The sequence below is a fragment of the Haliaeetus albicilla genome, chromosome 10 (genome assembly GCF_947461875.1).
Source record: "Haliaeetus albicilla chromosome 10, bHalAlb1.1, whole genome shotgun sequence".
NCBI lineage: Eukaryota > Metazoa > Chordata > Aves > Accipitriformes > Accipitridae > Haliaeetus > Haliaeetus albicilla.
Window position 1 is genome coordinate 38,812,767 of NC_091492.1, and position 25,272 is coordinate 38,838,038.

The following is a 25,272-nucleotide window of genomic DNA, read 5'->3' on the forward strand; positions in this document are numbered from 1 at the left end:
TTCCCATCTTCCATTTGTCTTCTACCCTAATGGTAGAGCAATAGTCTCCTCCACTTTATTTCCCAACAGTATACTCCTTGGAGGATCTTTAACTCTTACCTCTAAAGAGCATTGATTTTCAGCAGAAATATCTTTTTTTCCCAACTCTTTGTCACAGCTTGGAGCTATAGGTGGCAACTAAAGAGAGAAGGATTTCAACAGACTAATCAAGCCCTTTCCGAGTTGTTCAGGGTCCATTCCCTCAGTGCCACTGATGTTGCATTTGTGCTGATTTCCCCTGGGAGGTCTAATTTAGGGGGAGCGATTAAAGGAGACTTCTCTTGGGCTGCTCTTACGCATCAGGAAGAGGGAAGGTAGGCAGCAGCTGCTCTGTTTGGTTACTGCTTTCCCCAGGGTCATCCATCCAGCCACTGCTGGAGCCAGGACCGGGCTCCCTGGCGTAGGTTTCAGGCTGATGTACGTTTGGAGCACGCCACTGAGATCTGTCGGGTCCCAGCAGTGTGCAAAGCGAAACCAGTCCCTCAAACCCCGCCAGGTACCCTCCAAAACGGGGCTCTGGGTTACACCAAACGTGTCACCTCCAGCTTCCCAGACAAACACGGGGTGTCGGTGTGGAGGGAAGGGGACTTTTACAGAGCTGAGTGGGTTTTGCCATCCTCATGTCAAGAAGGACTGTCTGGTCCTCCCCAGGGTGAGCCTGGCCTCCCGCTTTCAACTGCAAATGAAGCAAACGGCAAAGTGTTTATGAAGAAACCTCCCTGGCCTCTGCCCTGGCCCAGAGCTGGGTCCAGCATCTTGGCCCTTGACTTGCCCTGATGGTGTAAAAGCTCCCAGAATCGGGGCAGAGCTGTGTCACGGTGCCCTGGAAAGAAGGAAACCCTGATCCCTACAGATGCTCCTAGCAGCCTTGTGCCACTGGAGCCGAGTGGGACTCCGGGTGGCGGGAGACAAGCGAAGGCAGGCAGGCATCCAGGCACCACGCTCATTCTCACGCTGCTCCCAGCCCAAAAGGGGGGACGGTGGGGAGAAATAACGCTGCGATTCCTGAGATTTGGGGTTGGGACAGCCTGTGAGCTGCGGCGCGAACTCCTCGAGTCCAGACTATAAAGTACTTCACAGGGCCGTCCCAATTGCCTGGCCTATTAGTTTTATGGAGGGGGATATTGTAAAGATGCAGTTGATCTCCTTTTGCCATGGTAATGAAAATGTAACCGTAGCGGGGAAAGGGAGCCTGGCAGGGAGGCAGCGGGAGCCTGTGTTTGGGTGCTGGGGGGTCATTTCCCTGCGGGATCCCAGAGTCCCCGGGCATCTGTCCCCTTCCACCGTGGCTGAGCGGGGCTGGCTGCCATGCGTGGGTGCGATTTGTCGAGGAGAGCCTTCCTCTCTTGCCCTGGCTGGGGGTTCCTCCAGGGTACCCAAAGAGGAGGAGGAGGATGGAGCTGGGTGGCTGCACAGGCAGGGGCACAGTGCCACCCAGTGACTGCGTGTGACCTGCGAGGGGACAGCTGGGACAGAGCCGTGGGCAGCCTGCGGTGGGTTTGCTGCAAAGGTTTTGAGGCCTGGAAGCTGCAGGGAGGGCATCGCAAGGTGATGGAGAGTATGGGAAAACCCAAGAAACCAGCCGCGTTGCTGCTTTGTGATGAAAGGGCACGAGGGGCGAAGGTCCCGCGCTGTCACGGCGCGTCTGGAGCCAGGGTTTCGCGTGACTGGTCTTGTTTGGGTGCTGACGGAGGCTGAGTCTAGGGCAAGTTGGGGCTGAAGCAGCTCACGTTTTTTCGGGAGGGACCCTGGCAGCCAAACAAGCGAAGGAGGACGCGTCTTTGCTTTGGGAAGCGCAAGAGGGCTCCCGGGGCGGCGAGGCCGGCTGCTGCAGGGGCTGCCTCGGAGCCACTCGGTCTCTGCCAGGCTGGGGCTGGACTGGAGGGGTCCCCTTGTGTCAAGGTGTCTCGGGCATTAGATGACAGCCATCTGTGGTGGCTTTCTGGCTTGCATCCCAAGGTTAACGCAGGACCTTTCCTCCTTTCTGCCCAAACCCTGCCTGCATTCCTTTGCTGGGTCAAGCCCTGTGTCAGGTTCCCAGGCTTATAGCAAGCATCAACAGGCAGCTTGACTGGTGGGGTAAAGGGAAAGGAGCCAGGTACAGTGGGGTGCGGTGTCAGCAGCTCCCAAGGTGGCTCCCTGCGCTGTAAATCACTGCCCCAGCAATGCCCTGACATGTTTCCAGCAGGGACTGTCTCTTGGAGGAGGCACAGACTATGGCTCTATTTTGGGTGATGACTACAGAGCCCACGGAGCGTTTGGCAGCAGGGAGGGGTGTTAAATCAGCCTGTCCTTCTGCAGGTCCATTGTCTCCTCCCTCCACTCCCCTCCATTTTCCATAGCTGTTTCAGTGTTGTGCTGCCACTGGGCTGCGGGACTGCAATGTGCGGCTGAAATCAGGGCACTGCAGTGAGGGAGGCATGAGCCCTGCGTGCTCGACTGATGAAAGTCCTACGTCTTTACTGCCCTGTTAAGGACTGTGCACGTTTTCTGTTCCTATGCTGCTCTCTAATGTGTCTTTATTTTTGTCTATTCAAATTTAGGCCAGCATTGATACCACAAACGCTGCTGTGGAGGTCTGTAGGCTACCATTGCTGTACAGCACAAACCCTGGCTAGAAACCCAGCACTTTATCCCAGCGGTTGGAGAGCTGTTCCCATCCCATCACCTACCTCTGCCTTGATCAGATGGTCACTAGTGATGGTGAAGGTGGGTCACCCTACCTCACAGAGGCAGGAGTTGCTACTGAGTACTGGAAGTAACCTTTACGTTGCTACTGGGGTACATCCTGCAACTGGGATGATTTCAGCCAGAGGTTTCCAATACTGCTGATATCCCGCTTGTGTTGGTCAGACCTACGTTAGCCCATTCAGCAGAACCCCAGACCAGAGCCAATTTTAGCCTTTCCGTTTCAGACTCCCCACAATGTGTGCTGTGTCCAGGCCAAGGTGTTATTTCTTGGAGGGAAATTATCTGTTAATTTTAGATCTAGTTCTCCAAAGTGCTGATTAGCCATAGCTATTCCAGGTAGTTGGGAGCAGCAGGAGGTATTCGATCTTTGAGGGATGTGGCTCTTTGTTACATTAAGGAGACCAAGTCTGATGAATTACGTTTCCTTTGTGGCCACGCAGCGCATTAGGCTGGATGCTCAGCAGGACGCCAGTCCGGTGCTGTGTGCGTATCGGTCATCCCTGCGGACTTGGAGCCAGATCACCAGCTGTGATACCTGGAAAGAGAAAACCTGTTTCTCTGCAAGGTCAGTGGATTAATGATATCACTGGTCACAAGATGAGGGCAAAAAAGAGACAGTCCAAGATTACAGAAATGGATTCAGCATGTAGAAGTCCCAGTGAGAGTCCCCTGAACTACCTCATAATCCAGATCAATACATTAAAAAACCCATGGGGTTAGAGTCAAGAAATACATGGGGCCATTACTTCACAGTAATGAAAAATGGGCAAGTTTGATTTTTATGTTTTTAATGACAAGTTAAGGATAGCGACAGCATGCTCTAAGACCTGGCGGGTTTGTCAGGAGCATCCCCGGGGGTCTCATTGCCCGGCTTGGCTGCCGAGCGGTGGTGGGCTGAACAGGAGCTGAGTGCCAAGAGTTTCAAACCAGCTCCTGTTGTTCACTTATGTCAGTCCCTTCTGTCTTTTCAAAATAGCATCCTCTCCTCTGACTTACCGCTCCCCCCCGAATCAGTTGAATCTTAGGTGCAGGGGCAGGCGGGGGAAGGCAAAGCAGCACGTCCAGCGCTGCCTTTCTGCCCCCCCCAGCCCTCTGACATGCGAGCGAGAGCTCTTCTTGCCCCAGGGTCTGGAGAGCACTCATTAGATAGCGCAGGTTGCGAAACACAGTACAGTGGAGGGGTGTTGGCGGTCCCTGGGATCCACGCTTTCTCTTGTGCTTTAGTGCTTAATTTCTAGACCAAATGCAAGATTACAAGTGCAAGATTTTTCGGTGCTGACTTTCAGCTGCCCTTGTTGGACCAGCCAGGACGTACAAAGCAGGAGCCGGTTCCCTGCGGATACCCCAGATTTAGCTCCGATCCCGATTGTCTGGTGCGCCAGCGGCGGGTTAGACTAATAACTTGTGCAGGGAGGATTCTGGTTACAAAGCGCCTGGAATGAAGCGAGCAGGTGCTGGGAAGGTTATCTGAGGAGAGCGCGCTGTTAATTCCCTGCCGTCTCTCGCTCCCCCTGCAAGCCTCAGCAGCAGCGTGGATGGCATCTTCCACGCGAGGCCGTGGCTGGCACACGAGGGGCTGCTGGGTTCCCCCGGTGAGCGGCCATCCCCGCACTGAGCAAGGGCAGTAGCTCAAGCTTTTAGCTCCTGAGGGTCGTGCCGGGCTGGAGCAAGGATCCCCCGCAAAGCGGAGATGGGTCCAAGTGGTTCCCAGGGTGGTCCAGCTGGAGTGGTGCGTTGATAACCTGGCTCAAGGTGGGCACACGGCAGTCTGTGTTAACAAGTTACGATAATTTGGCTGTAGGCAATCTCTTAGGGCTCAGGTTTCGGAGCAGGAGGCTCGCTCTGTGACAGCTGTGATGGTTTCTTTCCCCGCTGCCTGCCTGTCCCTCTTGGACGCGCGGTCCTGCTGCAGGAGGGCTCAGCTGTTTGCAGCGACTGCCACGGTTTGCAGCTCGGGGTATTAAGGTAACCTGAAATTGGAACTGCTTTACCTTACCATGCTGAGCTGTGACTTGTGGTTCAACAGCTGCTATGGGAGCAGCTGATCTGCCCTCTAAAAAAAGGCAGAGGGGACAGTGTAAGGGACAGAAACCGCCACAGCTGCTCCAAGGTGAGCCGTCCGGGCTGGGGAATACAAACCTGAAGAGCCTTCCTAAGTGCACAGTCCACGCTATTGTAAATCACGTAAAAAAATTACAAGGAAGCACGTTCTTTTGCTGTGGCAGTGTTTCATTTGAGTGCATTTAGGCATATTTCCTACTGGTAGAATCTAAAGGGGTGTTTGTTATTGCACCAGTTTAGAAATAAAACCTTTTAATTAAACAAGGGTGACAAACTGGTAAACCCAGCTCATCCCAGCTAGCTTGCACCTAAAAATTAAGGCTTACGCTGCCTGTTGTTGGACTGACCTAACTAAACTAGTTCAAATTTAAATTACCTTATGCAGGTAAGCCAGAAATAAACTCAGCTTGAGTTACTGCTTTTTTCTTGTTACCTTTACTCAGCAAAAAGTCAAACTTGGCTGTTGCTGGAGCTTTAGGTAGCTGCTGTGCTTGCTGGGCACTCCCAGCACAAAACCTGAGTCCTGACTGTGCAAGGGGAGAGCTGTGTCAGCCTGTGGAGAAGTTGAGCATTAAGAGCAGTGGTCCCCAGCTGGAAAATTATCTGGGAGGTCAGTGCTGGGGGAAGGAAGCTGGGCAGAGGGAGGAATAGAATCAGTTTCAGGTGCTGGGGATTTGTGTGAGGGCAGGCAGGAAGCAGCCTACATTTTAAAATGCAGAGACAAATCACAGTCCCTTGCAGCCCACTTGGACTATGGAATTTGTTCCTTCTGATAACTGAAATGTGCCACAGTAAAGCAACGCAGCTCCTACGTCAAGGGGTAGAAAGGAGTTATTTCTGAACACGTAATGAATTAAGGGAAGGTAGAGTGTTGTGGCCTCGCATCAATAGGAAGTGGTGCAGATTTATACTTGGTGACACCTGATGTGTTTTGAGACACAAATAAAGTTGTTCTGTACAGAACACAAGTATTTTAAACTTCCCCAAGCCCCCAGCTATGAAATCACTTCATCTCCCACTACCTAATAACAGTGTGTGTAGATGCTGCTTAGTGTCAGAGAAGCCTGGATATTACCAGAACAAAATGCAGTTGCTGCTCGTGGCTCGCCCTTGCATTAGGGAGTGCAGCACCTACGTTCATTTGCATCGTACGCATCTCACCACAGACAGGAATAGTGCTGCTGCCGTGGCACCTGTGGTTGTAATTCAGGTTGTAGGAAGCAGACGGCTGGCATAGCAGAGGATACTTGGTTTTGCTACATAAATAGTAAAGCAAGAGCTACTGAAGATGTCACAAGAAGCAGCTGCAGCAATGGGCTGGCACTTCCAGCTTTTGCAAGAAAGCTAAAGGCAAACAAAGTAGTTCGACACGGGATTATCAAGCCTACTGCATGCACCTTACCTGTTCTTACTTGCATATCTGAAATACTGCTGTTTTTCTCTGTAAATGTTAACTTGCCAAATGTGAATATTGGATGATAAGACACTATGCAGAGTTGGCTATGAATGTTTATTAACATCGCATGGAAATCTGTACTCCAGAGAAGACAAACACTAGGTGCTGAACATACCTACAGAGCATCCAGGGAAACAATGCAAGCTTTTTAGACTTCTCCTTTGCAGCAGCTGAGTGTCTGACATTCTTCTTAAGTAAGTTTTTCTCCCACGTAAGACCATCTCAAGTTTCAACACATTGTTAATGATTTTACTGAATAATCCAAACATTAAAAAAACCTCAAGTTCTAGTTAGTGCTATTGTTGATCTGGATTGACTGTAAAAAGACAAAAGACGACCTTCTGGTTTTGACTTGCAAAAGCAGGTATTTGTGACACATGCTGACACCTTCCCAGAGCAGCTAGAATGCCAGCTATTCCACTCTCCAGTACCTGCACAGGTTATGCCTTATTCACTCGAACAATCAGAAGCTAAACTCAAACCATATGCATAAACGAGTCATTCTTACAAGCACAGTCAAGGGTATCACAGTAAAAGCTGGTCATGGTTTCTACAGAGACCTTTAAACGCCTCAGCAAAAGAGCAGCGTTAAGTACAGTGACAGGAAGCACACTGAAGCATCGGCTGTGAGGATGGAGGAGACGGTGATAATCTGTATAACCAGAGATGCATCTTTTCCAGGTGAACCTCCAGAGCACAGCAGTATAGTCTGAGAAGAGGCACAAGGATGGAATAGGAGAGTATCATTCAGCTTGGCAACAGCATTTTCTCCTGCTTCGTTCTTCCTTTGATTCCGGAAAACTTCCACTGGCACTCATTCACCCACAAAACAGGGCATCATAATGACAGAGTAAGGACTTGAATACTCTGCTTATATTGTCAAGGTTTTAAGACTAAAGACAACAAATAATACTGCAAGTTGAGGCAAGTTTTATTTAGACTGTACAAACAGGGCACTGGGAAAAAAAAAAACAGTGGCTTGATGTTGGGACCAGTTCTATGAAATAAGTGGAGTAAGAAATTAAAAAGGCACTAATCTTAAGAAAAGACACTCCATATATTCTAAGAATATAATTCATTTAATACTGTTAATCTTATAGCACAAAAAATAAAACAAGCTATGATCCCCAAAATAAACTTTAAAAGCTTACACTTAATATTATTGCCTGAAGATCATGGTCTTTAAATTACATATTGTGTTTTAAAGTTTACACAGTGAAGACTGTCTCAAATACAAGGCCACCTTTCCCACTGCAATAATTGTATCCTTGTCTCAAAACACACTTTTCATTTAACACAAGTAAACAGAAAATGACAACTATACAAGAATGCTTTCACTGGTCCCAAAAGGCAGTCTTTTAGGCAGGTCTCACTTTCAAATGCAGGTATTGAGGAAAATGCTTGAAAACTTGACTAGAAAACAAAGGCAGCCCACTCATTCCCAGGATGTTAATACAATATAAAAAATTACTTTACAGGCACGTGAAATGGCACAAAGAATGCTGTTTTTCCCTTTACAAAAATAATGCTCAGGCTCTTCAGAGCCCCAACCCAAACAGGATATTCCCTTTTGTTTATTCTTTCTCAATTTGTAAACAATCATGAATTAAATTAGCGCTTATCCAGTGATGGACACTGATTAAAACAGTTTTCATTTAAACTTTCAGACTGGTCAGAGGCTTCGATGTCTATATACACATGTACACAACAGGAGGAAGTCAAACAGTAAGCCTTTCATGATAGTTAACTATTGTGGCACCAGGTAATTAAACCAGCTCCTAGTTCAAAAGCAAGAACAACTTTAATGGTGCATAGACTGAAGCCATCACTTGTAGGCTCTCATGCTTCATATTAAGTATACCCTACACGCCCAAGGAACATTTACGCTGATAGTTTATCACTCAAATTTAAGAGGCTTCATAGAGCAACAGACAGCACACATGTAAGCAAGCAACAAGCGATTGAGAATCCAGAGTCCTTCAAAGAGAAACACAAACTGATCAAATGCAGTCTTTATATGAAAATACTCGTCTTATAGTAAAATAGCAAAGACACGTTTTGAAGCAAGGTTACAATCAGCTTAGGCTGGTCAGTATGCTACATTTAAACCACATTTAACATACCTGAACCACACCACTGCTACTCAGAGAAACACTGTTCATCCGTGGCCTAAAACCAGGTTCACAGAAATTTAAGAATTCTTGTCTTTGCATCAGATGCCACTACATACAAATTTTGCATAGTTTTGAAGGTAAAACATTTTGCTTTTTTGCAGTATCAGAACATAATTAAACCTAAAACAATGCTTGTGTTCAAAGTGTATTCCTTATTCAACGAGGGGATGAGTCAAGACATTTATTTCGGTGAAAAAAATCCAGGTTAAAAGCTGTGGTCGAAATCTCAAATCTCACAGTATTTATTTACCACGCAAAGGAAGAATTCTACAATCAGTCTTCTGAAGAGCTGCCTGTAACTAGGTCAGGTCTGAAATAAGATTTCTCTGCAGCAGACTGAGTTTAGTGCAGTTTCTGTATTCAAAAGATCACTTTCAGTAGTACAATCTATGTAGTAAACTTACAGATATATTTGGGGCACAGAAAAAGCATGACCTTCTTTAGTTAAGAGAGCTGCATAGCTTTTCTTTGCAAGACAAAATGTCAATGCCTATTGTCAAGAATTACTCTTACAGCACCAAACATTTCAGTCAATGCTACTCTACTTCACAGTTAATTTGGTAGTAAAATGCTCTACAAGAACTTCTAGACTGTCAGCCACTTGACCAATACTACAGAAAATAGCTAATAGATGAATGGAGAGACTTCTTTAAAAAAAACCTGGCATTTTGAATATCTTGTTGCAAATGCCATTTTTGCATTTCTTCAGTGCCTTCCAGTTAAGGATCTCATGGCACTTTCACATGAGCTAAGGACAACGTGCTTTTATTAGGATCAAGCAACACAAATCAACAAGAAAACATGCTGGAACTTAAGACAACAACTTTTATATAATTTGACATTTATAAGAACTGGTGAGATTCTGCAGGTGTTTTTCATTTTCCTACAACTGACAGCCTTCAAAAGTTGAAAAATGGGGGCTGCTGTTCTGTCAGCTTCCACAACAGACATTTTTCTTTAAACAGGCTGTCTGAAAAGGGAGGTTTTGTAGTTGGTAGTCTTTGCAGACATATATTGTGATAATTCAGTGTTCCATTATTCTTAAAAGAGCATTCCAGTTCACCTACAAAACACATTTAAAGGCGGTGGCACAGGATCACTGTACCTAAGCTTTCATATCCTGTACACAGGCTAAGGACTTAACCTGCATGGCGTGAATTGTACTTCTTTAGCTGCAGCTATATAGTTCCCTACTGTAAGTACAATTACAGCAGTATAGCTTATGTACAGAAAAAGGGAAAGCAGCTATACTGATAATAGACACCATTGTGGCCTCCTCCAGCCTGAGCATTAATTTATCACATGGGGGAACCCAAGCAGCTGACTCCAATTAACCATTTTCTAGAGGATGCTGGGAAGGGGAAGGATCTGGGGCATATATAAACCAGAGCCAACTCATTTGGAAGGTTAAAAAAAGATGGCAGCATGCAGGGGACTTGGGATGCAAGCAAGGAAAAAGAGGAAAAAAGAAGATGAAAGCAGCTCTGGAAAAGAAGCACAGCAACATGGAGACACCCTAGAAAAAAAGGTACTGTGTTCAAAAAGGAGCTGTCAACAAGCTGGGGCTGGCATAGCTAGGAAACTCTAGAGAGATAAGGGAGCCTGCAGAGAAATGGGTATAAAAAGTGTATGTTTAAATAAGAGGATTTTATCAGTATTTACCAAGTTCTTCTGTCCCACTTCTTTTCTCCCTCTTCACACCATGGCAATGATCAATCTGTCTAGCAAGTAACAGCTTAGTGACAAGCACTTCTATACTAGTAAAGCTACACTTCCAACACTGCAGAAGGGCTGTATGTAGACCAGGCCAAAGTGTTTCCCTTTAAAGCTCACTTTTCTACAGTTAGTGCTTGCAAAAATCAACAAAAATGCATTAAGTATGTCAAAAACAGGTTACAAGTATCAACCCCTCCTAAGTTTCCTTATAAATAAATGCCTCAGCTTCAATGCAGCTCAATCAATGGTTATTTGCATTTAACACACACTGTTTCAGGAAGGTCAACAACAAGCTTAAGAGTTAACAGAAAAGAGCAGCTTCTAATACAACTGCTTAGAATACATAAGCTTCAATTATTGTTCTTTAAAGAGACCATCATTTTAAATGTACTACCTTAGGACAGGTTCTCTTAAAACTAAGTCGTCTTCAGTCCTAAAATTGCATTTTTGTTGTTGCTTTTTGTTGGACAGTAATGCACAAGTTGCATGTTTGATCTAAGATTAGGGCTCTTCCTACTGAGCAAGCCAGAAAAAAGTCCATGGAAGTCTCAACAAGAAAGATTTTCTTCCCATACTTCTCTGCTATATACTGGTGCAGTCTTCTCCAGCTTAAGGCCCAATAGTTTTAAAAGTGAAACTAAATTCTGGATGATGTAACTATGGTATGAAGGTCAGGCAGTGACTTCAGTTGTATGTATTCCAAATGTACATTAAAAGAATTGTCAAACTGCAGCAAGCTGGAAAATGCGCGATGCTAGCAATGTGCCATTAAGTCATCATCCCACCTCAAACAATGCTAATGATAGCCAGGAAAATGAAGCAGCAGTGTAAATCAGGCAGAGGGAATCATTCATTCTCATCTGGGTTTTGAGGGTCAAATATTTTGACATGCGTGAATGGGAAGAGCCCTTTTCGACCATTGACTTCTCCTTCCCACTGACCGTTTATATTCATCCTTGTAACCTTCACAATATCTCCAACCTGCATAATTAAAAAAAAAAAGGAAAAAAGTTATCACACATGGGAATCTCACCTCTGATACAAATACAAATCAAATGAAGAGGAACAAATACAAGCCCATCATAGGGAAAAAAACCCCACGCTCTTCTTGGCGTAAGGTTCAACTGAAAAGAAAAATTATTTTTCCTTAACTAAAATACCAACATTTTGCTGCTAAACACAATAATGTTGTCAGCACTCTTTTTCAGACTCTTAACTTAATGTATATTTACATATTCAGACAAATTGCTGAACTACACCTTTTCCTATAGGAAAGCTTACAACTTCATGCAACAGTATTATTTAGTTCAGATATAAATTAACATCACTACAGCTACCATCAGTAATGAGATGCAACATCCATTCAAAAAAAGCACAGTACTCATACTGGTTTTAGCATCAGCTGACTTATTTTCAAAGGAAATTTAGGTTTTTTTCAAAGAGAGATTCCTATGGCAAAGAAACCATTACTTTAAGTTCTAGTTCTGATTATCACAGTCTAAGAAGCTTCTGTAATTTTTAAAATAATGGTACACTTCTGAAGCAGGCAAATGCAATTTTTTTAAATTTTTTTTTTAATTTAAGCATTAGATATACAGATTCTAGCTTTATTTGTTGTTTTCACCTCTACTTCCTGGCAAGAATTTGAAACAGGAATGATGACATGTCAGGCCTTTCCTACCATAACTGTTCCTCTTCCTATTTGGTGCTGAAAGATGAGAAGAGCTAAACTCTGATCAAGCAAGAAACAGCCCAAATGGTGATAAGTTATACTTTTATCATTGTTCAGTGCCTGTATTTGATTTGGATTAGGATAATTTACAAAGCAAAATATCCAATGTGACAAGTAGCATTTAAGACTAGCTAAATAGTCATTTCTCCCTTAAATGCTTCAGAATAGCTGCATATGTGGTTTGTTGCAGCAGCTCTCTAACTTTACACCTCCCTTCCTGTTTACTTCATTTACTCTATGTGGTGACTATAGTAAATATTAGAAAAGTGACATTAGCAGCTGATAACTAACATCACAAAAAGTAGAAACAGCCTATGATCAATGGCAAAGAGTTCATAAGTTTCTTCCCTAAACTAGGTCCAAGCTCTGTGTAGCTGAGTCTCAGCTTACCAAGCTACTTCTGTGAAATTCAAAGGTAACTAGCTTTGATCTTATTTAAGGAAAAACTAGATTTTAGTCCTGATGCAGTATGTATAACAATTTGTCTACATTATTTAAATAGTATTAAAATTTAGAACTGATGCAGATAGTTTAAGGACCTTGGCCAAGGGCCTTAGATCAAAACTTTTCAGGTAAGACCTGTATATTTTCTGTTAAAGAAAGAAACTCTGAGTTTACAAAATAGTGTGCAGGTCACTAGATGATCTGAAGCCTGTTTAAACCAGTTACCATTACTCCAATAGACATTTTTTGAATATCACCCAGAAGCAAGAACCCTTAAGTGAAGTTTAAGATACTATAATAAACTCCTTGGCAGTCACTCAGTGTTACATGTCTTAAAATAAAATTTCTCAAACTTTAAAACTCTTTTTAGAGATTTAAGCTTTATGTTGCATATTAGAATGAAATTGGGCATTTAAGCAGAATGTATTGCTCCTCCCCAGCCCCCCAACTTTTTCTCCACTACTTGTAGGGTTGCCCATGTCCCGGCTGCCCTCCCGCCCCCAAATTCGAGACTGTCACACTTGGAACAATTGTAATCTTGCGCTTTTAAGAGAGGAGAAAACTCTCTGGACTCCTGTAAGTTCTTGGGATATAACCAAGACCATATTACTTTCTTAAATGGACATCTTTACTTCTGCTGTTCCTGAACTCAAACGTGAAGCCAGCATATACTATTAAGTAGTTATACACTGCCCATGATAGTTAGCACATACATGTAGCATTAATTTAATTGGTATTCATCCCTTCATGGACTACTGCAGCATGCTTTAATTGTGTATTTGCTAAAAAGCCCAATTTGTCAGATTTTCACTGAATAGAAAGGCTAGAGAAAGCTTTAAATAGTAACAAGATGACCTAAACAGGAACCAAACACATGTCTCTTTAGGAAAAGGCTGATAATGTCTATAAATAATCACTGTTACATTGCTAAATTTAAATAACCCTTGAAAACAAGTCCAAGTTTTAGACCCAAATTCAAGAAGATGCAGCCAACATCACAATTGAAACCTAATAAGAAACTGCATTTGCACCACACTGTAAACCCAATCACTCAAACACTTTAATCTTATTTATGGAAGACAAAAAAACATTTGTAGTACAATGGATCAAAAACATGGACTTGCATTTTCTGAGGGTCTGACAATTTAATTCTGCTCACGTGCCACAGAGATCAATCCATTTTGAAACTCCAGAAAAAGATATCCTTCAATCTGACTCTGATTTCTACAACATGAATAGGTTTGGAAGTCTTGCTTGGGCTGAGTGAAAAAAAAATATTTACAATGTAAGTCTATTGCATTGCAACAAACTGCCATGTAGATTAACAATGTAAAATGTTCTTTAGAGTGCTGGGTGGGCAAAGTTGCCACAAATCTGAATCTGCCATTAAGGATTGCTGGCTGACAAAAGCTACTCAAAAAATACTATCATATGCCAAGAACCACTGGAATAGTAAATTGATTTGCAATAACTTTATATTATTTTTGAGAGTGTTTTTTTTTTAATGAAAGCTTCTGAATATCCTCTTGTGCTATCTTATAAAAAAAAAAAAAAAAAGCCGTTCTCCTGAGAAGATTAAATGAAACAGCATGTTGAAGCAAGATTTTTGGAGAAGGAACCTTGATGTCATGATAGAATAATTAATGGATCTTATGTTAAAGACCTCCGTTTTGACAATGTCTAGAAGAATCTGGTCACATAGTCCCTCTATTTGGTAAATGCTTTTTAAAGCATCTATAACAATAATGTAATTATTATATATCTGTAATTTCAGCTGAGGTGTGATCTCCCACTAAAATTATTTAACACACTATTTTTTTCAGAGAACGTTTTAAGCCAGTCAGAAGGATTGTCTTATGATTAGGCACAGGACAGTCAGGAGACCTGGTTCTATTCTCATCTCTGCCACAAACTTCCTGTATGACTCTGGAGAGCTCATGGCCCTTATCTATAAATTAGGATAATGCTTCCTTAGTCTCAGCATCTCTCAGATAAGTTAATTCACTTGTAAAGCATGCCAGCATGGCTGGATGGAAGTATCAACTGCTGAAATGAGTAATACTTCTGAAATGCAGCCATTTGGTTCCACCCAAATGATAAAAATCAAAATGTATTTTAGATAGCATCCTTTCATTATGTCCCTGTTACAGCATGAATTCAAAGCCCTGGGGAAACACAAGCTGTGGAACATGCCAGTCAGAAAGGTTACTTCATTCTCTCTAGACTCTTCCATACCTGTCTTCCATTTGAAGCTGATTCATGTACTGCAAAAGGTTTCCTGCATGCCATTTTAGTCACACAGTCAACCAATTCACCATATTTTACAGATATTCCAACAATAGTATGTTAATAGTTCTATGGCTGATAGAGTTCTGTAATATAAGTTTGAGGAGATAAAAATGCATTAGAACACTAAATCATCATTTTAGCCCACTGGGTCAATAGCTATAGAAAACACTGCTCTCGAGTTTACAGGGTGTTGATTCTCAGTCATTATCCTAATTAGCGTCACAACTCACCTTCTTTGCTAACACTAGCATTAGTACCAAAACAATTGTTCAGACCAACTGCCTGTTCTGGAGAAGAATAAACAAGGCTCAACACCAAGAAATTACCTGATATCCCACTGTCCCCAAAAGGTAAAAACCTGAGCTACACAAAAGAGGCAGAGTTCAGCCACACTGCAAACAGGACAAAGTGACACTGAAGTAGCTGGCGCTTTACATATTGGAAGATTCAAGGAACCAAGAGGCTAAAAGCACAGTTTAATTATCCTTCACTTCTGATGTTGTGTGCCAGAATAATAATAGTTGATGCCCAAACCAGAGAATTGGGTAGTTCAGAGGAAAGATCTTCAACCATTCTTGAGGCATGAAAGCAGGTCAAAGGGCAGCATAGAAATGTTGAGTCCTAGATGCAATTAATCTAGCCTTATTTAGGAACAGAGTAAAACAATAGACGTTTGCATTTCAAGTATAGCTAGGACAATTGCCACAGTTGGGGTTGCAGCACCACAGAGAAAGTGCTGCTTTTCATTAAATGATGGTACCCTGTCTCTATCTGATTAAGCCAGCTGTCATTATTGTACAGAACTTGGACAGCTCAAAACTCCCATAGACCATCATTCTCAAGCCATGCTGAATCTCACTGTAGCACAGGATCTTGTCTAGGTTATCCATGTCACTTTCAGTTTCATCTGAAAACAAACTCTGCAAACAGTTCTGAAGGTGAATGTATATTAAATTGTGAGGCACTCAGCACTAGCATGATGGGAACCATCAATAACTTTGACCAGAAAAGGAAGTTACAAAGATTAAGACTGCACACAAAATCTCCAAAGTAACTGTTCAGTTGTATTTTCAAAGGTAGCATACTGAAAAGTTGGTGCATGTCAGCACAGGAATCCTGCTGTCAGTGTCACTTTCAGTTCAATAGTTATCAGAACTAAAGCTCTCCAATCAACACTTTACACTACATGAGTATAGGCTCAATATTTTGCTTAAAATCTAGACCTTGTGGGTTAGATGCGTTATAATGCTTAACACAGCAATACTAAGTTTCCTTGGCTTAAGAAAAGCACAATGCTTGTTGTCTAGTGAAAGAAGTAGCCTAATTTCCTAATTATGAAAGTTCTACTACTAGCACATTTTGGCCTACTTGTCTCAACTTCCCTTTGAAGAGGAAAAAAGTTAACTGTAACCTAATTGTAACAAGCTCAAGAGAAATACTGTAAGTCAGTTATATAATTATGGTGAATGGATATTTATTTCACCAAAACATTTCAGTGACAGGTTAATGCTTGCTATATCATGAACAGATAAACTGCTTAATACTATAATGCTGGCACAGCTCTAGAAAAAGCCATAATTAGTATATAAATTAGTACAAAAACTTTGCTATAAAAATATAGTGAAGCTCTTGTTTAAAAAAAAAAACCCTTCAGATTCCATAACACTGTCATGTTAAGTATGGAGATGAACTCTAGAACTACTACTGCCTTCAAATCGGTCTATGACACTTATTACAGTGTTTACAATATATTTAAGAACTATTTTTTAAACACATGGCAGACATAAGTCTAGTGGCTGCTGCTGGTCTCCCATTTTCTGGTTCCTTATGCCATTTCATTCCATTTTACAAGTAAATTTGAAATTTGTTGTTCAGGTCATGAAGCACCCCTCAAACAATTCACTAATTTTTAAGGGAATTAGCCACCATTAGTTCATCTGCTGACTATGCTGTACATAAAGAACTTTGCTGTGTAGAAGTTAGTGATCAATCAACTACTTTGGATAGAAGCAAGAAGTACCCAACTACCAAGAGATAAACTCTGAGATAAAACGTACCAGGTCTTAGCCTACTGGGCATTGCACACATGTCACGTGCTAGTTAGAGCATGCCAGTTTAAAACAAGGCTTCATTAGCGTATTATTGTTAACAGGCTGGCTGTAGAACTACAGGTTATTAAATGCCAAGAAACTTTAAGGTAGGCTTCACTGCTTTGTATCATAGTAACAGTGCCAAAGAATCTCTGCTCTTACAGAATTCATCACCTTCTTAAAGTGCTATCCTGTATAACCTTTGGACACAGGATTGCCCTCCTAGTTTGCCCAAAGAAAAGCAGGATTGAAGAACAGCAGTACATAACCCAGTAATGTAGAGTTCTAGTCCCAATAAGTACAGGACACTGTATCCCTGTCCTTCATATTCCTTCCTCTACAGCACCAGAAAGGAAGGAAATTGCTTCTTGGCTAAAAGGACACAAGTAAAGAAACGGATCTGGGTCATTGGTTGTTTTGTTTGTGGGTTTGGGGTTTTTTTTGGTGGTTTGGTTGGTTGTTTTTTTTTTTTTTTTTTTTAAATACAGTATCCATGAAAATACCACACACGTTAGTTGTAAAGTTAGTTAGTTGTAGTGAGAAACTGCAGACTTCAATCATTTCATTAAAAACATTAAATCTGAACTGCCAAGGTAAATAACTCAACTGACAACAGTACACTTAAATCTTAGAAATACATATAATTTATTGTAGGCTTTACTAATTGTTCACTGGTGCAGGGAGATGCCCAAAGTTGTATGTATACCAACTATATGCTTTGAGATAGTAGCTATACTTAAAACTTTTATTTTTGCATGTAAACAGATTACTATTTAATTTTTTATTTTTCAGAATAAAAGTAGAGCATATAATGCAGTAGGACCAAGTCAACATTTAGACGTTATTCACTGCAGTAATACCAATATGAATGCTAAATAATTTTAGCCCAGCGAAGTCCAAATTATGATAAATGCCATATTAACTAGTACCCTCACAGGAACAACACTATAGTTGCCCTTAAACTGTCATATTTTAAATACTATTTAAAAGTTAAACACTCCATCATCATCCAACCAAACAGATCTCTTTTCAGATTTTCAGTAGAATATTCACTTGTTTTACAAGTTACATTTTCATGTGAGAAATTTAAAAAAAAAATTTATACCTTCCTTACAAAACGAACTTCTCTGTAACAGGCTATGAATCTTTACCTTTTCTTAAAGAAAACTTCTGACAGCTTATGTCAACAATAGTGTGCAATAGAAAAAACTGAACTTGCCAGCAGAGAGCTTGTCCCATTTTCAAGCTGAACCCAGGAGAATGACATCCCTCCACTTAAAAGGAAGTCGAGCAGATTACTACGCAATAGCTTTATTTACTCCAGATGGTATTCTCTTCCTTTTAAGTACTGTCTGTGTGCTGACCACACAAAGCAAGAGCCAGCAAACAGATATTTTGCTCTCATATTGTTTTATCAGTTTAAATGAGATTACACAATCAGGCACTGTATAATTATACTAACAAGGTGTTCTACCTGTACAAGCTGAACTGCGATTTAGAGTACACCTACACTAAGGTGGAGTACTGTCAAATACTATTATTCTGGAAGAACACCATTAACTTTCTTCCCCAAAACATTCCCATAACTTGTTCTTTCTCTACCACTAGCTACTTTCAGTGCTCTTACAAAATAGAAGGTTCAAATGGTCCAGATTATTTAGTGACATGTAGAGCCCTGACAAGGTTGGGATTAAATACGTCATCAGGGCCCAGCAGGTGTTAGGCAATCTAAAGGAAGATCACGAAAAGAAGTTGGAGTTTCTTCTTTAAGAGTAGTAATGTGACAAAAAAAATACTGCTATAATGAGGTTGCTAAAGTTCCCTATGTGTGGATAGATATGGAGAAGCTCTAATCACTGATTTTAATGAAAATGTAGATCAGTTCCCAGAATTCTGCTTCTGAAGCCTCTTGAGAAGCCACAGTGTGGCTAAGGTACACTTGCAAAGAAAACAGATTACATAGGAAGACAAATGTGCCAGTGGTGGGAGACACAAAGACATGAGGCAATAAGGGATTAAAATTCAGTGGAAGAGAAGAATCTCTCACACAAAACTTCAGCAATTTGAAGGTTCAAAATTCAAACCTACATGTTGGTCAGAGAATTAATCCTACTGGTATACTAGAGGAGTCGCTAAAATGACAGGATTAACTAGATCACTAAAGACCAAGTCAGAAGAATCTGTTAGTGAGGGCCACCCTTCCAAGTGGTTCCGCTACCCTGAAGCAAAGCAAGTTCCCTGAAGTAATTCCATGACACACTGATAAGGTAACAAAAATCAATCCCTTGCCTTGCTTTGTTTTCAGAAGCATGAGTAGTTTTGGCAGCAATCTTCTGTAGAGTGCAGTTGGCAGTGAATTTACACTTTGCTCTATGATAATTTTCACACACTGCTCACAAATAACAAGCTGCTAGATTTCATAAGACTCAAGGAAAATCCAGTGATACATATTTAACTTTTAACCCCATAAGAGTAATGACCTGTAGAGGTTTTACACACACAGGAGGCAAAACACTTAGGGCAACTATTATGAATAACTGGATGTCACCTCTCAAACTTTAGTCAAAAGTAACAGCTATAGGCAACAGCTTTAACTTGCAAAGTAACTGAGCAAAAGCAACAGGAAAAGTTCAAAAGTATTTTTAAAACCACTGTTCTTCTACTAGTTAAATGCTGTTGCTTCCTTTGCTTGCTTCCTTGCATTTGCTCCTTGAAATACTGTAGCATGCTCAAATTTCATCTTTGAGACTGGCACTTTTTCCAGGTGAGACATTTTTGAACTATGGGTTAACTAGCCTTCAGTATAATCTAAATGTAAAAGTAACAGTCTCAGTGTACTGGATATATCTTTAAAAACTTCTTCCAATCCATCATTTACACCAGTTAAACTAGAATTGTAACATGAATTCTTTACCACTTAAAGAATAAAGCTCTAAAGTCTTAAAGACATCCCTAATAAAAATAAAATAAAAAAATGTTTTGGCAAGCACAGGAACTTACTAAAGGTTCAGTGCAAATTTAGAGGCTATACTACAGCCTTTCATCTAACCCCTTCACCCCCAATTTACACCCTAAGGTTTCTCAAATTCCACTTTTGAAAACCAAAGTAAAAGGGACTAGAGCACTTCTGATATATTTCTGCCCGGATTTCAGCTCTCAGCACCAAATACTTGAGTGCATCTCGTACTACAGTTGAGGATCAGAAAACTATGTTTATCAGCAATCTTCACCTTTCTCTGAAGGATGCTACTGCCAGTTCTCAACCTGGAATGCTGCAATGATTAATGAAACATCTGTTTCCTTCCCCAAGATTAGGTGGAGAAGCAAAGTCATCCTCTCACTAGCACTTACTTCCACAGCAGGATACATTCCACTACCCTTGTAACATATTTGCACTGTTGTTGAACAGGCAAGAAGAGAGCGTAAATACAGGCCCCGAAGTAACCTGGTCACTTTTCTCAAAGGAAGTGGTATAGATGAAGCAATTTGTGTAGATCTTTCTTCAGAATGTAACCTAACTTCCTCTTGGTCCCTTGACATAGATAAGCAGACTCCATATGAAGTCATCCACACCAACTTTGCCACTAACAACTTTTAGTTTCTTATTTTACAAAACAGTTGAAAATGGTAAGACTGAGAGGAAAAACTTACCTCTAATGCCAGCGCAGTCTTGTCATAAGCACAGGGTACCCTCTTTTGGATAGCTTTGGCATAGACTGGTCCATTCTGTGTTGATGGCAGAGGATTGATCACTGCTCCAGGTGTACTGGATACTGAGGGAAGGGGACTTGCGGTTTGAGGCTGAGCATAAGCATGGGCAGGTTCTGGAATACCGTAACTGTTGGAATTCCTGTTTCCATGCTTCCCATGAGAAGATCTGACTAACTTTTCTACATAAGGAACAGGAATCATCCCAATCCGACCATCCTTGTTTCTGGCACTCCACCACTGTTCTTCTGGCTTCTCTACAATTACCAGTATCTCGCCCTTTTTAAATGGAAGATCCTCAGCATCATTGCCAGGAAAGTCATAGAGAGTCCGAACATACTCCACATTTTCTTCTGCAGTGGACAGAGCAGGGGCAGATCCAGATCCCATTGGTGGACTTGGATACCTAAGTTTAAAAAAGATTTGGTATAAGCGATAGTTATTGTTTTGTATTTCCAGTAACAAAGCTAAGTACCAGTTTCACAGTAGGAACACCAACTAGAGGAGAATTATTTATTCAGGTTTGTAACAAAAGTATTCGCTTGGTAGCACTGTGAGGCATTTCATGAGTAACTCATGCTTTCAAGTAATTACTTATATAGCCAAATTAGCCTCCCCAGAAACCCAATAAAAATCTAACATGGCTGCAGAAAATTGGGAGAAATAATGCAAAATCTTCATCCACCTGCTTTGGACTGTTGTGAGGATCTTAGGATAGAATAAAATTAATTCTATAGCTTAAGTTATGAGAGTCATGATACATTAAAAAAAAAGAAAATTATTCGGGTGACTTAGGGTGGAGGGGCTCTTGAAGAGCTACATAATCCTCTTCAGTTCATCACATCTACATTTTTAACTTCAGCATCCACTTCTAAAGAATTCAGTAACTCTAAATGCTAGACTTGAGGGAGCATAGCAGAAAAGGGAAATAAAAGTAAGAGGAGGGTATAATAAACACTTAAGCTAGAAGTCCAATGGTGTCCTTCTGATTGGTAGTACAGCATCTTTCTAACCAAATCCTACTACTCACATGCAGAATTGTGGGGACTGCCAGTCACATTTATAATGAAAACTCCTTTCTTTAAGAAAAGATATAGGCAGATCCTGTGTTTTTAGAAGACAACACTTTCCCCCTCTTTTCTGGAAAGTAGTATGGAATTAAGCTCCCTAATATTACTTTTATAACTTCAACTCTCAAAGGGTTGTTATAGCAGAAAAATTATTAGTTTCAAAGTACTTATCTTTACTGCATATTTAAATACCTAATAACCTGAAAGTGACATCTTCATACAAGACAATATGAAATACTTGTGTCCAGTGGTAAGAATGGAGTAAGAAGTGAAAAAGCTAAGCGTCTAGAAATATTCCTTTGCCTTATTAACCATAATATTACTCCTAATTTATTCACATCATTGTTTATGACGCCATCATCAGTCCAATACAGTCACTTGACTGTGGTAATGTATGATTGTTCATCAAATGAGACTATTTTCAGTGCAATCCATTTTCATCATAAATTTTATACATTTTATTCAAAGCAGCTGTCAGAAACCTTAATGTATATATACCAGAGCAGATACTTATTATCTAAGCTACGATAGCAAAAATCCGTGTCATTAGCCTACTTCAATTCTCTTTTGCTACTTGCAAAATAAGATGGATCTCAAATCCCTGATTTTTGCAAGATACACCAGAAGCCCTAAACAGAAAGATACGTGCTTCTTTAAGACACCCAGCTGCAGCCAAAGCCAGGGAAGAGAGGGAAGCCTTCAGAGAGCAGTAACTCTGCATAAGCAAAAGCTCAGGAACATCTGCAGTGATGGTCAGAGCTCACTATTGACACAAAACAAATAGAAAGCTTAAAACAGTCAGTTTTCAACTGTTTTACAAGTTTAAAATGTCATCTCCGAGAGCTAAAAGTGTTGTATGGCTATATACAACAAACTACTTAATCCTACCACAAAAACTACCTCTTCATACTGTACTGTATGAAATGAAAACAATCAACAGCCTTCAAAAGCACAAGCACTGGAGTGCGATGTTCCCCTGAAAATGCTAGAGAAATAAGAATTAGCAATAACAGTTCTGAAGAACATACCTGTCTGCCCCTATTCTAAATCTAGTCCATTAACTAAAATAAATAAATAAAAAACCAGAAATGCTACCTCTCATCCTCCCTCTTGCAGCAGTCAGTCTCCTTCAAACAGAATTTCAAACCATCAACCATGTCACTGATTTTTCTAAGTGTTCAGAACAAAAATCATGCTAAGGAAAACCATCTAGTCGAACCCATTTGTAGCTTTATAAAAAAGCTTGTCAGTTCACAGTAGGCTAGGTCCCATGAGTCTCTGTATGCTGCAAGAACAATATGCAATCAAGACCTTGAAAATAAGGTGGTACTAAAATGTTCATAAAACGTTTCATGCAAGACTCCTAACAAATACGAAGTAAGAAAGTGGAATCAGCTAAGTTTTCAAGTGTTTTAGAAAGCCAAGTCAGTCATTGCCATAAATGATTAAGAACATGTTTTTACATCCAGAAAGGCACAATGGTATCCAAGTTAAGGAGAACCGAGATAAGCATAAAGATTGCTTCAGTATAGACTTTTTTTCCTCCCAACTGTCCACAAGTTTAAACACGCACATAACACTGGGCAGCTCCATTCAAGCGTTCCTGCAATGAAAAGTGATTTTTTTTTTTTCACCTACCCATCTCTCTAGCCACAGCACAATCACTACCAAGAAGACTTCTCAGCAACTTTAAGAGTTCTTGAAGCTAGTGCTTTCTGTCACATCCCTCCCATCACCTGACAGCTTTACGGAAAGACTTTTTTTGACTACTTGAGTTTTTCAGCTTGACAAGCTAATGTCAACCTTTGACAAGTTACTGATTGTCGTTAAGAACTGGCCTATGCCAAGGTTAAATTGTGACTCTAAACCTCAAAGTTATCCTTGCCGCCTAAGAACTGCAAAACATAGTAAGATTTTAAACTGCAGAATTTAGAAGCAAACCAATTTGAATTTCTTTTCTTAATGTGTCACTACTTTTCTAGCTTTTATTTCACTTCATTTTATCCAGGAAGCCCAAAAGCTTTGAAATCTGATACTGGGAAAAGCTTTATTAAAAATATATGTTCTAGGGTTCTTGATAAGCAGTTTACTGATTCAAGTTGCAGGTATATCCCATGTTGGGAACAGGACAAAGAATGAGCTCATAGCCAAGTCACATTTTCCCATCCTCCTAGAATAGCATTTCTCAGTATAGTGCATAGACTATGCAGATATAGATGAACAGTGCCACAACCAAACTGTGAGAAATAAATGTTTTACATTTTGTTGGGGGTGGAAATGCCACTCTACAAGTTTTGGAAATGCTGCCCTAGAATGTATTAAAGCTGACTTAACAGGGTGAAGCAGTCTAATCACATAAAGGCCTGTTCTATTATAATCAGTGTGGATGCAGGGGCAGAGAGCAACTCAAGCTCAGAGGCTGTACCTCAATCACTGAGAAGACTTGTGAACCAGCTTCTCAACCATCCTAGGAACAGAAGGACAATACAGAAGAAAAGGTTGACACAAAGCACGACCACACCCTCTTGGAAAGCAATTATAGCCAGTGGTACAGATGTACACAATACCTTCATATATGCCTACACACACTGTAAGGACAGACCCCGTGCATTATATGGATGATTTGACTGCAAGAGCAACCCGTAATGGTCACTGAGACCCAGAGTGCTAAGAAGGACCGCTGTTAGAAACAGCCTCCAACGTGGGCCATAAACAAATATTTCCTTAGTACACACAGCGTGGCCCTACATCTAATGCTAAGATCCTGCAGCTGCTAGGCTGGAGTAAGACAGCCCCCGTCCTTGCGCCACCTCGAGCAAAGACAGCAGTGGGTGGGGCGGAGGGTGGCACTCACCTGGGCGCAGGCTCGATGAGGGTGGTGGTATCCAGGTAGTGGATCTTGTAGAACTCCAGCAGGGCGGGCAGGTGCTCAAACTCCTGGTCCCCGATCTTAAAGCGGCGGTTGGGCAAGGAATTAATGATGTAGTGGGAAACCCGGGAGTTCTCGGACACCGAGAGCACGTAGTCCCCCGGGCAGGTGGACGAGTCTCGCACCAGGAACATGCCATGCCGCTGCCCTTGCAACCGCGTCTGCGCCTCCGCCCGAGACACCGGGCCCACGTACCAGCTGGAGCGGTCCGACGAATCGAAACGAGCGGCGGAGGACATGGCTCCGGGCGGGGAAGGGGAAGGGAGGGGAGGGGGGGGGGAAGGAAGGTGAAGAGCCCGAAGGCCCAGGCGAAGGAGAAGACCCGGCGAAGGGAAGGCCTGGGCAAGGAGGCCTGGGAAGCGGAGCGGGCTGGGGGCTAGGAGGAAGCGGCTAGTGCCCAGCCCAGAAGATAGGAAGCCCAGGGAAAGGGGGATAAGGGAGAGGGAAGCTCCGTGCCTCTGGAGGCGAAGGACCGAGGAGCGGCTGGGGTGGGGCTGGCCAGACGCGGCGGTCAGGGCCCCCGAGTCTCCCTCAGCGGCGGGGTGTGCAGGGCATCCTTCCCGCCTCTCTCTCTCAGGCCTGCGGCGGGCCCGGCTGGGCGAGTGGCGAAGAGCAGCGGCGGCGGCTGACAAGGACAGGCGGCCCGGGAAGGTGGCGAGGGTAGCCTGCTACGGTGCCTCAGCGCCGGAGCCAGACGGGGAGGTGGGGCGGGGGAGGCAGAAGCGCCGGGCTCCCGCTTTCTCCTATGGGTTCCCTCCCCTCCCAGAGCCGAGCACCAAAATGGCGGCGGCGCCGGGCGGTCGGAGTTCTCCGGAGACACCGCCCCGCGCAGGCGCCGCTGACGGCTCGCGCCGCTAGGGGGGCGGGGAGCGA

The 25,272-nt window shown here is 42.3% G+C and overlaps 1 protein-coding gene and 1 long non-coding RNA gene across 2 annotated transcripts; one reads left to right on the top strand and one right to left on the bottom strand.

The window, feature by feature from the left end:
- On the top strand, window positions 1–7,404 carry LOC138687485 (uncharacterized). Its single transcript, XR_011326673.1, has 4 exons — window positions 1–1,587; window positions 2,583–2,748; window positions 3,171–3,295; window positions 6,929–7,404. It is a non-coding gene; the product is annotated as an uncharacterized lncRNA (long non-coding RNA).
- Window positions 6,283–25,193, bottom strand: CRKL (CRK like proto-oncogene, adaptor protein). The gene is made up of 3 exons (XM_069795122.1): window positions 24,325–25,193; window positions 20,344–20,806; window positions 6,283–11,118 (listed from the first exon to the last, which is right to left on the bottom strand). The coding sequence occupies exons 1-3, from the start codon at window positions 24,636–24,638 to the stop codon at window positions 10,984–10,986; spliced, it is 912 nt and encodes a 303-aa protein (XP_069651223.1). The 5' UTR covers window positions 24,639–25,193; the 3' UTR covers window positions 6,283–10,983.
- Between the last annotated feature and the right edge of the window lie 79 nt (window positions 25,194–25,272).